This window comes from Buteo buteo, chromosome 2 (genome assembly GCF_964188355.1).
Source record: "Buteo buteo chromosome 2, bButBut1.hap1.1, whole genome shotgun sequence".
Classification (NCBI taxonomy): domain Eukaryota; kingdom Metazoa; phylum Chordata; class Aves; order Accipitriformes; family Accipitridae; genus Buteo; species Buteo buteo.
The window spans coordinates 40,090,668-40,107,311 of NC_134172.1; the positions used below are offsets into that span (position 1 = coordinate 40,090,668).

The 16,644-nt window shown below is 37.7% G+C and overlaps 1 protein-coding gene across 3 annotated transcripts in view; it reads right to left on the bottom strand.

Annotated features, from left to right (window-relative positions):
- RFTN1 (raftlin, lipid raft linker 1) overlaps nucleotides 1-16,644 on the bottom strand; it is a 96,562-nt gene that overhangs the window by 30,649 nt on the left and 49,269 nt on the right. For all 3 annotated transcript variants that reach the window (XM_075051863.1, XM_075051870.1, XM_075051878.1), the window contains exons 4-5: nucleotides 14,263-14,371; nucleotides 1,003-1,426 (exon numbers count right to left, since the gene is read on the bottom strand). In XM_075051863.1, coding sequence (XP_074907964.1) covers nucleotides 1,003-1,426; nucleotides 14,263-14,371 — 533 coding nt within the window. The remainder of the gene's footprint in view (nucleotides 1-1,002; nucleotides 1,427-14,262; nucleotides 14,372-16,644) is intronic.

Here is a 16,644-nt window from a genome sequence, read left to right on the forward strand (position 1 = left end):
GTGGTAAGAAAAATGAGTGTAAACACTGTTTTCTAGGATTTAAGCAAATATAGGAAAGAAAAATATTTTGAGGTTTAAACTGGAAATGGGGCAAGAATATTTTTTTCTGATGATTTTTCCTTTTCTAAATTACTCTGGTCTACATCCTATTTTGAATTACAATTCCTACTACTGAAGTAACCTCTGAGCAACAAACACCTTAAGGAGGGTATTTTGAGACCTCATCTGAGACTTGTGTTTTATGATGGCATAAAATGACATTTAAAAGTGGAAAGCACACCTGAGGAGAAATATGTCAAAGAAATGAAAGAAAGAAAATTGGCATCTGAAGAATAATCTTAAAAAATATGAGAATTGGAAGGAAAATTATTAGGAGCATCATTACCAAGAGGACCTGAGCATTAACAAAATAACTGCTGCTTTCCAGTAATTACAATTCTGACTGTACCATTGACCCCAGCCTGACTATAGGATACTAGGAGACTTCAGAGTCCAGATCACGCATACTCTTGCTGTTCCTGATGTGGTTTAATTTCAGCTATCTGTTCACCTGCTACAAAGGGGCTAACTGTGATAAGGCTTTGTGACTTATTCCTTCTATTGCTGCAAAACCTTGTCAGGCAGATTAGCAGGGCTTTTTATTCAAATGGACAAAATGGATACAAAGATCAAGAGCTCTCAGGGTATCACAACAAATACAGAAAAGAACCAATTCAGCTGAACAGCAGACAAAAATAAGTCTTTACACTCAGGCATACAAATGGGCCATAATAAAATTGCACCCGCTTATATCATCTCTTCATTTGACATCTGACTTAGCTCAGTCATTGTGAACTGTGTAACCATGTTGAAATCAGGTTAAGTGGCTCATTTGGTGCACCTTTTCTGCACTATTACAGTGGTAAGGTCCTCCCTGCATCCCCACCCCTCAAAGAAGCTGGGAACATAATTGAGGCAATTTTAACTTGGGTTTTATGTATGAGAGGTCACTACAATACTTACTGCCAGTAAGTGGTTTTAAGCATTGTGCTGGTGTTTCATTCTCTGCAAGTCCATTTGGTTTGTCTGCTGCTTCTCTTACACTTGGGTTCGCACGTTGAAACTGTTCTTCATTTCCCTTTGCAGACTTGAGGTTCAGCTCTTCAGTAGCCTGTCCTTCACCTCTCCAGCCCTCCCTGGATGTGGCACATTGGTCAGCACTTTCTTCACTCGGTGCTGGAGTATTACATCCATTAATGCCATCTATTTTTTCGCCATCCAGTGAAGCATGATCCTCAGGGTAATTTGAAACATTTTTATTATCTCTTGATTGCACAGAGTTGTTACTGGTGGGTGTCAGGGAGGCGTTGACAAGACAGTTCTTTTGGGACTGGTACTGAGGTATAATTCCAACAAATTTCAAGCCTTGACTTGCAGCATCTTGAATCTACAAGTCGAAGAAGATTAGATTTTTAACTGTCAAGCTGTCTTAGCTAAATAGAAATGCAGAAAATAACACCCTTCAAGGCAGCTAGCATGTCATTTTGCTACTTTTGTCCACTACCGCGAGAAATTGCCATGTTACATTTACATAAAAAGCTACATTCTAGAGAAGCAGGATGGCAAGTTCCCTAAATTGTCTGAAATAATGTGAAAGTGCAGAAAAAAAGAAAAAAGGGAAAAAAAGAGAGAGAAAAAATGCTTACATATTTCTTCACAAGGGATAAAGTATCTGTTTGAAAAGTTCATTTATGCTAAATTACCAGAAGTGGTATTACTCACAAAAACTTATAGTATCAACCTTATGAATCCAGGGACTTAGTATTACATCTTCTGCTGTATTACATGTGTGATTATGATACTTATGCAAGGAAAAGGTTATTAATTCTCTGTTATATGCACCATTATAACAACAGTTGTTTGTCTTATTTTGGATTGAGATACAAATGGCAAACTTTCACACAACAAAAAAGCTATTTTAATACATCACTTTTGGGAAGGTACAGAACTTGGAATAGACAAAGGCATTGTGAGATGAGCTAAGAAGAAGAAAAATGGAAACTAAGGGGCACTATTATTAATCCTTTACACTTTAGGTAAAGGAGGAAAATGAAGGAATCAAATCACAAAAGTTTGTAAGAAAAAAGCATTGGGCTAGTATTAATGACAATTAGATAAAGCCAGAATTAACTAAGGAAGGTTTGAGACGAATCAGAAAGAGAAATCTCTTTTAGGCAGACTCAGCACTACAGATGCACCATCCATTTGAGTCACCAGCCTCACACCCCTCAAACCCAGGAGAAGCTGCAGTGAGAGCCAGACTTCTGTGAAAACATACGAGTGTCTGCTGATTCATTTATCAAAATCACCCACTGAAAGAATGTATACTCTTCATATAATATAAACTCTAAACACACATAAATATTTCAAAACGAAATTCCTTGAGAATGGAGAAATAATTTCACTTTCTCTGCATAACATGTAATTCCAGAGAGTTAAAGTGTCTTAATAATTCTCCGAGGCTCAATTTAGTATGAACTTACATGAAACAGTTCAGGCTTTTTTTTCCTCAATTTAAGAGGAAGCTCACTTCTGCATCTTTCCTACCCAGAACTTATTTTTCTTTAAATGAATCATCTACTTCCTGGTAACGTGTTACTGTTCTGAACACACAAACCTACAGATGATACCTGATCAACAACAAGAACTTCCTCTTTCAAACCACTATTATATTTTCCATGTTAAATTAACTCTTGATTTTGTGATCACAGGAACTTAAACAGAGGTCTCCAGGAAACAAAGCAATGGTCTTCACAGGTGTTTAGCCTGGCAAACATGGGATGCTGACTTAACTAAAGATCATTGCTAAAGAGGACAACAACCTGATCAAATGCGTATCTCTCTACAAAGAAAGTTAGCATGTAATTAGCTTGCTCAGAAAGGTTTAAGTGAATGTCAATGATAGATGCATTCATAATATGCTTAATGATCCTGACCCCCTGTTTTAACTTTACAAATATTTTTTTATACAGTCAATGACAGAGTTACAAATTCAGTTCATCTCTTATCACTAATCTACAGACACACCACTATATTTGTTTAGTAGGTTGCAGGGCAGCTAATTATAGAAATTTAACTAGTATGCAACTGTTAAAGAGTTTGAGGATAGTACATACATGGTCCTGGTGAATAAAGACTGCTTGTCAATCTATACCAGACTCTCCCACACTGTGATCTGGATGAGGACAGGTTTCACAGCTAATGTAGCTATGTTTTACAGTCTTGGCTCACTCAGAAAAAATGTGTTTGTTCTAAGGAATACCTGCTCCTGAGGTTTTTGTTCTGAGGCTCTTGTTCTCAGAATGGAAAGAGGAGGAACTAAGGACTGAATGATAGTCTAAGCCATGTTAGCCTAACAGTTTAGCAGAAAGACTGGAAAAAGAGGCTGTATCTTCAAGGCCCTTTCCCAACAAGTTAATCGGTAGTATACAGCATAAAAAATCTTATTTAAACCTGTATTTCAAATTTTCCCAATTACATAAAGGAGAACCAAGCATCTCATTATTTTCAATAAAGCCAATTTAGCAGGAAATGTTACATTAACAGTGCAATGTAAGCTGCAGAACGGTGAAGTGATATATCAGCAGACACAAACAAGTCTTTCCTTCCAACTTTTCACAAAACCATGAAGAGGCTAGCTCTCATCATAAATAAAGTATGAACATCTTCAAACTACAAAACAAAGGCTTAAATAGTAGAAAATTTTAGTTGCCTTCACATCCAGAATGAATTATGCCATCCAATATACATTCACATTTCCTGTTTGCTGTATTTGAAATATTGAATATTTGAATTATAATAAGAAAAACCCAGACTTAAACAAGCCCAAACCTTGGTACCTGGACAGGTTGTGCCCAGGAGCTACACAGGACAGAAGGGCTGTTTCTACCAGCCACCTGTGGTTTTTGGACCCTTCAAGGCATCCTGCGCTGGTACACACAGATGGATGCGTCTGTTCCAGTCTTTTGGGAAAATATCTTAGCAGATGCGGTATTGGGAATCAGTAAGAGGGCAACACCTGGGAGAAAGCAGGGGTAAAGCTGAACTGAATAGGAAGAGCATGATGCTACTCTGACAGGGTCACCCAGAACATATTCCAGATCAGATAAATACTACAATTACTTGTCTTTATGTGTCAGTTTAGAGTACTAACAAAGGTCCTTGTCATACTACGTTGTATGACTAAATGAGAGGAAAAAGCATAAAAAGCAGAACAACTGTATCTCCACCACTTACCACATCAGAAAAAAAGCTAGATTAAAAATGCCCTTACATTAGGTGATCCATAATAATTTCAGTTGTTTTACTGATCTTTTTTGTATTTTAAATATGCTACATACTTCCTCTTTACATCTTAGGGAATTTTTAAAAGGGAAATTCCAACAAAATTTAAAATTAAAAAAAAATTCTTTGGTTCTTTTCCCAGCTAGGAACAGAAACATTTTTATTGCCTCATAACGTGCTGCTTGGATGATATTAACCACAAATACAAGAACAGGTCTTCATCACAGAAGACGTTATTGTTCAACAACAGAAGCAGAACTTAACTCATTTCTTTCAATCTGGATAACCCCCCAAGTGGGTACATCCAAGTGCATTTATAACTGGCTTGCAACAAATTGGATTTACACCAGTTTAAAAACAGAACCTGCTTAAAGAAGGGCTGAAATTTCATGTGTACAGAGGGCCAAGGCAGTTAAAGAACTTCATGTCATTCCTATAATTTGCCTGATTAGAAACCTGGCATTTTCCCTTAGGGGAAAAAATGACAGATTTAGCCTTTGCTATCTGTGAAATAAATATCAAGTCTCCCACTAACTCTAGCAGAAATAGGAACAAGCACCATGTCCAGCCCCAATGTCACTACCTTAATTGAATTTTAGCTGGGGCACTTAATATTCTTATCATTTGTGAAGTGTTATTGTTTATTTCAGAACCAACCAACCGCTATTTTTATACTGCAGTTGGAAAAAAGGAACCAGCAGCAGCACAAAGCAGTGTCACTAAACATTATGTTGATGTAGCAAATTTATGTCCCATCTTTTTAAATATTTCTGGTTCTCTTGAAGGCTCCCTACCTAATTAGGAAATGGCTGACAGTCTAATTTAAAGATCTGTAAAACCACACCTGGCAACAGTATGGCTGAACAATGAAATCCTCTTTTCTGGAAACTCCTTGTTTTTAAACTACAGGCCCCACAGCCATGAAAGAAGTGCAGAGATTCTAGGTTGAAAGCTCATTTTGAACAGCCACATACAGGTTTTCTTTTCAAATCTACTTAGAATAAAGACACTTGGCAAGTTCATTGTACAGTCCACATATTGTTTGTGATTCTGCACTTCTTGTTGCATTATCAGCTCTGTAATAATCTCCTATTCATAGCGAGCATGATGGTAGTACTTATAAATACAGAAGCTCAGGGATATAGATCCCATGCTGAACAGAATCATATATTTTTGTCAGCTTCAGTAACTGCTTACAGGGAGATTCTGTATATTTCTCCCATGGGATGGCACACAGCAAATCAAACACTTCCCACAAGCTGAGGATAGTATTCCACTCACATCAATAAACGTGGGAAATAATGCACAGCAATTTAATAAAGAGGATCTCTCTCTTGGATAAGGATTTTCAAACAAATGATTTAATAAGACAAGTGTTAGTAATTTGTCTTAACTCTTATAGACCAGGAGCTGGACATTTTTGGGATGCATCCAGAGGAAAAGCAGTTTTACTAATGTCATCAGGGCACTCCAGTTTATAGCAGTCCTAAATGGTCTTAAGGCTTACACTTCCTGATGATCTAGAAAAAAACACCTTCAAAACCTAGGCATTAGGACTGAACATTTCATTAACAGGTTTGCTATATGGCTCATGATATAACAATGTACTGAAAGAATGTCATAGCAACACAGTAAAGGGGACTGCTGCGAATATAAAAACAGACAACAGAAACGATTTACGAAGAGCACACATAGCAAAAATGTGCTTGGAGAAAGGACAACATTCTCTAGGAGCAATAAACTGATTTTCCAATGGTCAGATGCATTTAGTTAGCTCTGCAGTGAACTAAGGGAAAGACTGCTACTTAATCCTACTGATGGCCAAACAGATGGCCTTTGAAACAATAGCTGGTTAATTTTGCTCAGAGCTATCTATTTAAACCAAGCATAAACTGTCTTAGCCAATAAAAGAAATGCTTGTCTGTCTGTCTGTTTATTTGGTTGTTTTTAAAAAAATGTTAGAGGCATTAGATCTCATGATGTGCACCAGAAACAAGATCACTGTATTCTTCTACCTTCTTTTTAGGATTCAAGCAAATCTCCTTGGACAACAGACATAGCACCAGGGATCTTCATGCAAAGAACATGATCTTGTGGTTTGAGGAGAATGCTATGTACTGCATGCCAGGAGTTGGAACTGGAAAAGGATGTTCAAGACTACATTCTTCCAACTATGTCCTCCTTCATTAATATTTAGTAGCACATGTTTCATCACAAATACTGCACATCCCCCTTCTAATTTGTTCATTTCTGAAAACAGGTGTTTAAAATTAAGACAGACTTTTAATTTTCCTCTGATACTTTCTGTAGGTCTCACATGCTCCTTCCTGAGAAGACAGCAACAGTCATCCAGAGTTTACTGCTAATTTTAAACCCAACTAAGGTTAGCTACTGTTCTGAAGGAGGGGTTTAGTTCTTTCTAAGCAACTCAAAACTTTTGTGACTTTGGCGTTTTTGCCTCTCTAATACTACGTTACAGAAAAAGATAATTCTACTAATCCAACAGCAAAGCAGCAACTGCTAATCATTTCTCCATCCTGTCACTCTGAAACTCTGTTTCATTACTTGCAGATTTCCAAACCATGCAACCTTTCTGACTAGGATGCTCTGTCAATTAAGCTTGTGCTTCCCATGCATTTTTAACCTTTTCCAGTTTACACTCGCCAGTTCTGAATCTGAGATAGATAGCTCATGTTCATATAAACATAACTAAACATAAACATAGCTTTTAGAAAGTCGAATCCCAGTCTGCATTCAGGCTTTCAAATTACCAAGTATTTTCATTGTCAGTTACATCAAAATAGGTCATCAGGGACAAAACACTGGAGGGATGCCTTGAAAAATGTTACCATAATCCCAAACCAAAGAGTCATCCTTTAAACAGTGTTGTTGACAGTGTTTATATTGATACTTCCAATGAAAACCTTGACCAGAATTTTACCATTTGGGAACTTTAGATAAGACTATTAGAACAAAGTTGACAGATCCAAGGGGAGATAATAGAGTCCAAAAACCAACCTAAAAGCTAAAAACTAACCAGTTTCTTGAAGAAATAAGATGTATGCTGCCTTTCCAACTTTGCAGTAAACAGCCCATTCAACAGAACCATTAACTTGACACTTTAAGCTCTTGTTGCATTTGTGGTAGAGCATAACAAGGTACTGAACAGGGAAAAGAAAGCAAGCTTTGCAGTTTTACAACATGCTGATTGGTAGTAGCCTCTGCCAAAGGGAACTGAAAGCTACAAACAGAACAAGGAGAAATGTAGTGAAGCAAGTAGCTACTGCAACTTAAGTGTTATGCTGAATAAAACAGAAGATAGGCTCTTAAGACAGTGCTGCCAACAGATACTAAGTTACAGCAAGATGTATGTCTCCTGCTACTGGAGCCAAGGCAGGGATGAGAGTAACAACTTGAAATTCCTCTTCAGCTTGTGTTAGCTGTACATTCATTCCTGAGAACAATATAACCATACTAAACATTTGCTCCTTTCAGCATATCTCACTAGATGACGGTTGAAACCACACTGTCTCATCCTCTGTGGTCTTGAGTGCTATGATTCTGCTCAAATTATTATTTTAGCATCTGTTCCTTCACAGAGCTGGTAAAGGGTGAACATCGTTGGACGTAGGCCACGCAGGTTCAGTGACTGTGGTACCTGCTCAAAAGCCATGTAATGTAACTGCATCCTCCCATCCTTGCCCTAAACTCTGAAAAGAAATCCTGAATTTAACCACATCATTTTATTCCCTAAAAATTGTTTTAGACCTGCTACAGAGCAGCCCATTATGCTCACTCAACCCAAATACTTGATATACACTGTCAAAAAAAAGGCTGTAGAAACTCTGTCCCAAGTGCTTGCTCTAGAGAAGAGGCATTTTCAAAATGCAGACCATGTCTTGTGCATGAATCTTCTGAGAGAAACTCCTACACCAATGGGTGAACATAAGCAAGGGGAAAATAAAGATTTATAGAGATGGATGGTTGAGTGTTGTATCTAACAACCATTTTAGCTGGATCAACACAATTCAGTGTTCTTTGCAGAACATCAGAAAACAGTCACTTTTTTGTGATCAACTAGCACTAATGTGATTCAAAACTGGGACACTGGATTAATCCATCTCTGTCCTAAGTAGTGAAAACAAAAACCCAAAAGGTTCAGGGCAACAGGAATATTTTAATAATTAAGAATTCAGTCTCAAACTTACAGACTTTACATTTAATTTGCAGGTAACACTTTCTTTTATCTTTATATAAACCGAAGAGTGTTTCTTTAAAATCACATTGTTTCATCAAGCCATCTGTTACTTGTAGCCAAAATTACAATTTGAACAATTTGCCCATATTTTATTTTAGCACAGTATAAAAAATTATCGTATTTACTGTTATTAAAAAAAAAGTTACTTTTCCCACCAGACAGAATTGGGATCATTAAAAACATCAACTACATACTTTATAACATCTATTTTTATCTTGGTCAAGAGGATGACTCTGAAAGCTGCTGGGGGCAAAGGATTATAAAAGCACAACCAGGCTCCTGGGAGAGTCCTGAAAATAGTTTTGCAATGTTCATGGAAGATATATATCAACACCACTCTTACAGGGCTTAGTCAAAAGAACACAAGTTGAAAGAAGCTTAACCAGGAACAGATGTTTCCCTTCACACTAGGCTGTTTAAAACATAGTATATGCTCTTTTTACCATCTCTTGCTCTATATACACTTACAAAATGTTAACAAAATGCACTTTAATAAATATTATCACAGCAGATCACAAACAGCTGAAGCATTGATGTTGAGTTTCAATTTCTGCTTCACAACTGTATCTACTTTTAAGATCCAAATACTTAAAAATAAAATAGGGGCTCTGTTTGCACTGAAAACATGCAGAAAACAAAACAGTCAGCTAAGTGCCCAGCAACGGTTTTCATTACAATGTGCTAAAGAAATAAATGTTGTATTGTTCTTTTGTAAATACCCTGGAGGGTGAAGGTTTTGGGGTGGGATTTTCGGGGTTTGTTTTAAGGATGGAAATGGTTTTATAAGAGGTTGAGATCACATCTACATAAGTAATCCTAGGTAATAAACAGTACTCTAGAGGGGTCATTTTCTAGCCACAGAAGTAAATTTGAACTGCTTAGTCATTTGAAGAACAAACCTCTGAGCAATATTAAAGACTCAATTTTTCCCCTCTTCTACCCTTTACTGCTACCTGCTCTGACTGTATACCCTGCAGGAAATTTCCGAGCAGGCCAGCTAAAACATATCTAAAGTAAAGAGTAATGCTTAGGATTACAATAACCATCTAAGGAACCCTGGCACCAACAGAGCAATCAAGAGACTTCACAGAAGAGATCCTTGTAGACTGCAGCAACAGAGTCAAGAAATCCACTGTGGGCATGCAGCAGTTCCTTACCCAACCGTCCAGCCAGTCTCCTGCCTGCCACTCCCTCCAAAGGAGCTAGGGCAGATAACAGGCAGGAGGACTGAACCCCTCCAGGACATGTCTTGCCTTTCAGGAATACACTAAGTTCAACTACAGTTTAAACTAGTTGGTAGTAATGTGTATTACCTTCCAGTGCATAAACTAACACTTGTAACATACTAATTCCTCATGCCAGTTCTATTCCTGATAACATTTTCTTTTTTAAAAGACATTTAGAAAAATTCCAGTAAATAGCAGTTGATACCATATATTCCACAAAACTGGCAAAAGGGCTCAAATATGGTAGATCCTTTCAGCAATGTAGGATGTGAGTTCTTCATGCAAGTGTTAGTATTGTATGGCCTTTCTTTCAAAATAGTCCAATTCCCTACACAACTTGCTTTTGTACCAGTGAGAACTGGTGGTCACTGTTTCACATGCCAACTCTAGAACAAGTACGTGGGTGGCAGTGTCTTTGCAATGTGTTTTGTTGGTGTATTGCTCCCTGGGGTCCCGCTCACTTAAGTCTGAGAGGTACCATCATTTCCTTGGCCCAGCAATGCTATTACTAGAAAATAAATATCAACAAAGTTATGGGCAAAGTCACTACATCTGCAAGAGTCAAGATTATTTCTAGGGTACTCTGGACTACCAAAGTTGTTCAGAGGACCACCTAAGGCAGTGACATGTTACTGGCAGCTTTTGAGCTAGTGCTGGCAATGGCATTTGTATGCTTACTGAACTTCACCAAGACTACGAACAGAGGGAATAAGCAGACTTGACAAACATTGTCTCACACATCAGATTTCATCGCAAGATAAGCATTACATAGGTGTTTCAAGACGGCAGTCGTGTTCCAAGCTGACTGGTCCACTTCTGAAAATGCAAACCCAATTATTCATCTGTATGGCCTTAGGTATGTTGGAAGAAATCAGACTAATTTCTGAGTCAAGTAAGGACAGACCAGCAGGGAGGGGTCCTTGTCTAGTCAAAAACACAAAAGGAAGAGGCCTGCATTTGGATTTCAGTTAAGCCGCAGCATTTTTAAACCACACTTTTCCATGCTTATTATGCTTCCCCAGGGAAGGATAATCAGTCAGCAGGGACAAGAAATATGAAACTTGCAATGGGGTCAAACTGAAAAAAACTTAGCATGCAAGAATTTCCTTCTGACAGGACATGATTAAGCAGGCAACCAAGGATACAAAGATGTGCTTCCTAAATTTTAAAAAGTCAGAACTGGGAAGAAATGGTACAGAAATTATCCTCCATTTCCTGATCTTTTACGAGCACTGCAAAGATGTGAACATAGGAGTAAAACCTTCTGCCTGTTACAGTTCTTCTAGAGCGTGTAACTCTGATGTGGAAAACAAAGGTCATGAGAAACATATTTGGCATTCATATATGACTGCGTATCCAAAACAACTCTTTTCTTGGGATGTCAGCCTAGCTTCTCCTTCCCTTACTTGTCTCAGTAGATTCAGGAGAACACTCTCAGATGAAAAAAACGGTAACAGGATACACAGAAATAACGAGCAAGGAAGGAAGTAATTAAAGGCTACCCTATTTTACATGAGACACAAGTCAAAGTGTTACAAAACACAGTATCTTAGAAGTAACATCTCTTGACTTGCAACAACTTCAGAATGATCTGAGCCACAGTGATCAGAAGTTCAGAAGTTAGCTTTGCTCATTAAAAAGCAGGTGAGCAAATCTTTAATCTCTGTTTTGCCTGAGAGTTAAAGACAGGAGTGCTAATACCAATACAGCAGTAAAGTACATACACAACAGTTAAGTTACTTCTTTCATTGCCCAGGAATTACATGACAAAGACACCATGGGACTCTTTGAGCTCTTTAGGACAGATTGAGCCGCACTAGATCCACATTGATACGAAAGAACAAACAGAACTTGGTGATTTTAAGGTACGGGAAGAGTGTATCCTATCCAATATCATGTCCCCAATACTTAAGTGTCTCCTGTCTTCCATGGCTCTTACTGTGATCAGAAACCGCAGTAGTGGCAAAAATGTACAGAAGAGAGGAGAGAACTGGGACAGAGTCCTGAAGTGCAGAAGGATCTCAGCAACAGAACACAGGTTTGACCAGAGAGTCTTCTTTGGCATTTCTTAAATGTTTTATAGTCAACATTGTACTGAGGCACTTTGTTTCAGCGAGCCAGAAGCATTCTCCAGGTGAAATAACATCCTTATTTCTACTTCATTACTCTTAAACATTTATATGGCGTTACAGAAGAAGAAAAAAGATATTATCTATGCTGTATGCCATTGCAAAATTGTTTTCTGTTTGCCAGGAGCAAGCAGTTAATATTCAATATTGCATTGAAAATGTATGCCACAAGAAGTCAATTGAGAAAAGAAGTTACTAAAGTTGCATCCTTCTTCAAACTCCATGTAAACAATGCTTGCTCAGCAGTGCATAATAAAATTAATGAAATTTTCTTAGGGTAGAGGAATTTTTTCTAGTAAATTCAAAGTTGGATAAAATTTTGACTTGTTATTTTGTTTTGAAAGTATGTCTACTCTATTTGGTATCTTTTTTTTTAATATAGTAATTTGCAATGCAGTAAGATGGTAAACCTGTGCTACAAGCCTCTGCTATGAAAACCTCTGTGATCAAGGATTTGCCTGTTCAATTACAACACACTATTAACTTCAATTGTATTCCACAGTTTGAGAAGAATTATAGGGTTGGGGTTTTTTTGAAAGTAAGCAATTGCCGTCTCTAATGCTTTTTGTTATTACTTTCTTTGAAGAATATCCTTTATTTTTCATTTATTTTGTCTGTAAACATCTGTTTTATATGCCCTTAAAAGCAGTGGACATTTTTGTTGCTCAGACAAATTAGTTAATATGACTATTAATTCCTACTCCCAAACAAGTCCTGTTTCCTGAGCTAGATTTACATAAAAGTGTTGAGACTTTCACAATGTGTTTAATCAGATATAGACAATGACACAGCACACATTTGACAGCAACAGCTTCAAAGAACTTCAAATTCCTCTACATCAAATAACATCTGAGGATGAGCGACATACTCAGCCTACAGAGAAACAGTAAATATACATTTTAGCTATTAAAATTTAAATTATTATCTTTCAAAAGGCATCTTCATAACCCCATAATCAAATGGCTTCTACCAACAGAAACATTTCCATGTCTAGAAAAGCATTCTAAAGAGTCTCAGAATTGGATATTTATGGAAATGACTCCTGGATTGTCATTTTGTTTTCATGTTAGCCATACTCTTTCTGAAGTTACAAATGCAAAGATATTTTCTGTTGCAATGATGTAAAATTTTGCTACCAGTTGTGACAGATAAGCCTATATTTCTACTCTGACTCAAAGAACTGAAGAACAAAATCAAACATGTTGAAACTGATACACAATAACTACACCAGTTTTGCCTAAGTGTGAATATATTGAAATAATCCAAGATAGCATCAGAATAGTAGTGCAATAGCACAATAAAATCTAAAGAAAAATTTGGACTCAAACTTTTTAATATTATTAAGCGCTCAGAAAACTTCAGTTTGTTCTGATATCAAAATCTATATATCTCTGAATATGATGACGATGATCAGATAGTCATAGCTGCATTATTTTTAATCCAGTTTTTACAATTCATAGCAAAAAGGAGACTGAATATGAGTGTAGCCTGTCAAGCTGAGTCCTGATCAAGCTCATACAGCCTGTGCTGAAATTTGTTCTACAAAATTTTCTTAACTATTACCACTGCAATATGGATTAAAGCTAGGGGAGTATGCCTACTCAAACTATTCTTACACCATGCGGCTAAGTAAATATAGTATTTAATGCTAGTTTTTACAACATGCAATAGGACATAACAGAAGCTGCAAAATTTGAAACATGTACAATAAATCTGTCTTCACTACAATGGACATAACCTCATAATTTCCAGTCTGGCGGAATATTGTAGCATCAAAATAATTTTAAAAAGAAGTCAACACATAAAGAATTGCAGGGGTCTCTTCAAATTCCCCAGTATATACAGAAGTTTACTGAAAGCAACACTATTCTGGATGACAAAGGGATTTAGATTACCAGTACCTTCTCTAACTGCTAACATCATGTGATACTGAAACAAAACTTAAATAATCTGGGGGATTCCAGCCTTTTAGCTACAGTACTATCCAACAGGGTATTCTGACAAAAAAATGGAAATTACATGTATTGTTTCAACTTAAAACATTTATACCATTATATGACTGTCTTCTACAGTGGTAACTTAGTTGGTATCATCTGTGAGAGGGCACATTTTTCATAATAATATGATGAAACTTGTTTCTCTCAATAAGTATAATTGCCCTTCAGATACTTAAAATTACAAAACACCAAATTCTAGCGCAGGGTTTCAACAGCACAAAATGTACACATATTCCTATTGTCAGACTGACACAACTAGAAGCAGTAATTACTGTGCAAATAAAAGCATACTGTGTTTTGGTTTTTCCCCCCTTTTTTTTTTTACTCACTTTCTTAATAAAATCAGGTATCTCCTTTTTGTCTGAAAGTTGGTTTACAGAGGAACAGCACTCTACCTCCAAGACATATCCTTCACTGTGGACATCACCTTTTGGAGACCTAAAGAGGCAAACAGAAAAAAAAGAATCCGTTTCTGTTGTTAACATTGGATATCCAGACATCCTCTTTATGAATATTTCCCATGCAGAGCTAACCTTCAGACAAAGCTTCGGTTCCAATACACTCAGTCCATTGAGCGCGACACAGTTCCAATACATTCACTCCATTGCACTTGACACAGTTCTTACAAGCGGCAGCTACAGCATCTCACCTACTTGCTATGGAAGGAAATCACACCAATGACTGTGGATGGTGGAATGCCTCAGGGACTTCCAAATTTCTTTATCTGTCCAAGAAACACTTTGTCAGCCTGGCATCTATGGCCAATGCCACAGGTGATGTAACTCAGAATACGCAGAAAGCAGGTGCCAGTGCAATGGGACGACAGATGCTCTGGGCCCCACAGGGCAGGCTGATGTAGGGTGTGTTTCACGGACAGTAGTTAAAGGAATCCCTTCTCTTATCTACCACCATTCTAAGTCAACATTTAAAAATCAGGGGCTAATCAAAGTAGTCTATCCTTCAGTCTTACCTTATGCATTGCTGTTGAGAAACATAAAGGTATGTGGGAAATCCCTGCTTGTTCAGAAGACACTAACTCCTGAAATAATTCAAACCATATGGCATCTGCCATATACATTACTGAATAAATCAGTGCTGTGGAAACATGATATTGGTCAAAATATGCCAAGGGAAAGTTTGGAAGTTGTCCTGAATGATCTTGAGAAACAGCCTGTAGGAATGCACTGCAAAGCAGTGCTACTGAAGGCAGTTTTCGTCTCCTCCGGACTCCCATGAAAGGAAACTAATATACCTGATCAACAGAGGGAATCTAGAGAATCATTTGTTTTATCAGTTCTTTAGGAGAACACATGGAGAAATGTACAAAAATAAAAGCTAGCCTATAATTCTTGGGATTAGTAACAAAGTAGTTATCTTAACAACCCATACGAGAATCAAAAGATCTAGTTTGAAGTAAAGAACTAACCCTGGCCAGCAGTCGCTTGACCTACACGACAGGAAGAAAGGTGCAAAAGTTTGAACTGAGAGTGCTGAGGAAGCAGCAAAAAAACAAAACAAGGGCTTTGCAGGCTTGCCATGCTTGCCAAAGCAAGTCTGTGTAAAAGCCCTGTTCTGGGGACTGAGATTGTGTGACACGTAAAACACGCTTCAGCTACAGATGGTCCCAGGGGCTTTCCCGAGATGCTAACTGTTGCTCAGAGCCATGAGATGCGTAGGCTGCTGACTGCAAACTGGCAGTGTGTTTCCTAGGCAATACTGCAGAGATTTTCTGAAGTATCACATGACATAATATTTTGTATTTGATCCCCCCACTTTCACACAGGCTATACTTTCATTTCATTTCTCGTATCTCATTTATACATGGGACAGGCAGTACCAGATTGTGAATTGTTTGGCAACACTGAAGTCCTTTCCCTTTTCGCTTTTCTCCTTCTTTCTAGGTTCTTCTCCTACTTGTGGTCCCATTCTGTTCTGATTCTGGACAAAAATTTTAACATGGGTGTCCATGGCAACTGTCCAAACATCTTTAAAGGATTTACAGAAATCATTATTGGGGAACTAAAAACGTTCCACCACTACTCCTCTGAAACAGGCGTTACATGTCCCCTCATTTTGGGGGGACAATGCTAAGTCTCTACAAATGTGAGGAGCAAACGTCTCCACCAGTTCCCTCGCCAGGACAACCCACTGCACTCATCACAGCCCCCTTCCAGCCTGGCTGATGAAGCCATACTCCCAGCCCACAGACTTTGAAATAATACAGCTCAAGTTCAAAGTTAAGATATCAAATCCCAGAAATTAAGTATGTGCCATGCTATTTCTGTGCCCACTCTTTCACCAAGGCCTGTTCCTTAGACAGTGATCAGATCCCCATGCAAACTGCAGTGCTGCTGTAAATACTTGCTGTGACAAACATAAAAACTTACTATTCTAATTGCTCTGAAAGAACGAGAAAGACTGTATTTTCATGTTTAAACCCACTGGCTACCTGTAAAAACAAATTCTTTTCAACCTGTATTGATAAGGTTTATACACAGGTATAAGGAAGAGGGAAGTTTGCCCTTGAATCACTCTCTCCTAATCCCTCTCCTCACCCTCAACAGCTCTCTGGACTCTGATTTTGTGCAGTTTTTAGAGGACCTACTTGCAACTTCTTTGAAAGGAGTACAAGTTATTGGAGATACAGATTATATCCATAAAAATATAGTGATTCTTACTGCAACTGCTTAAAATGATCCGTTTATTTTTCC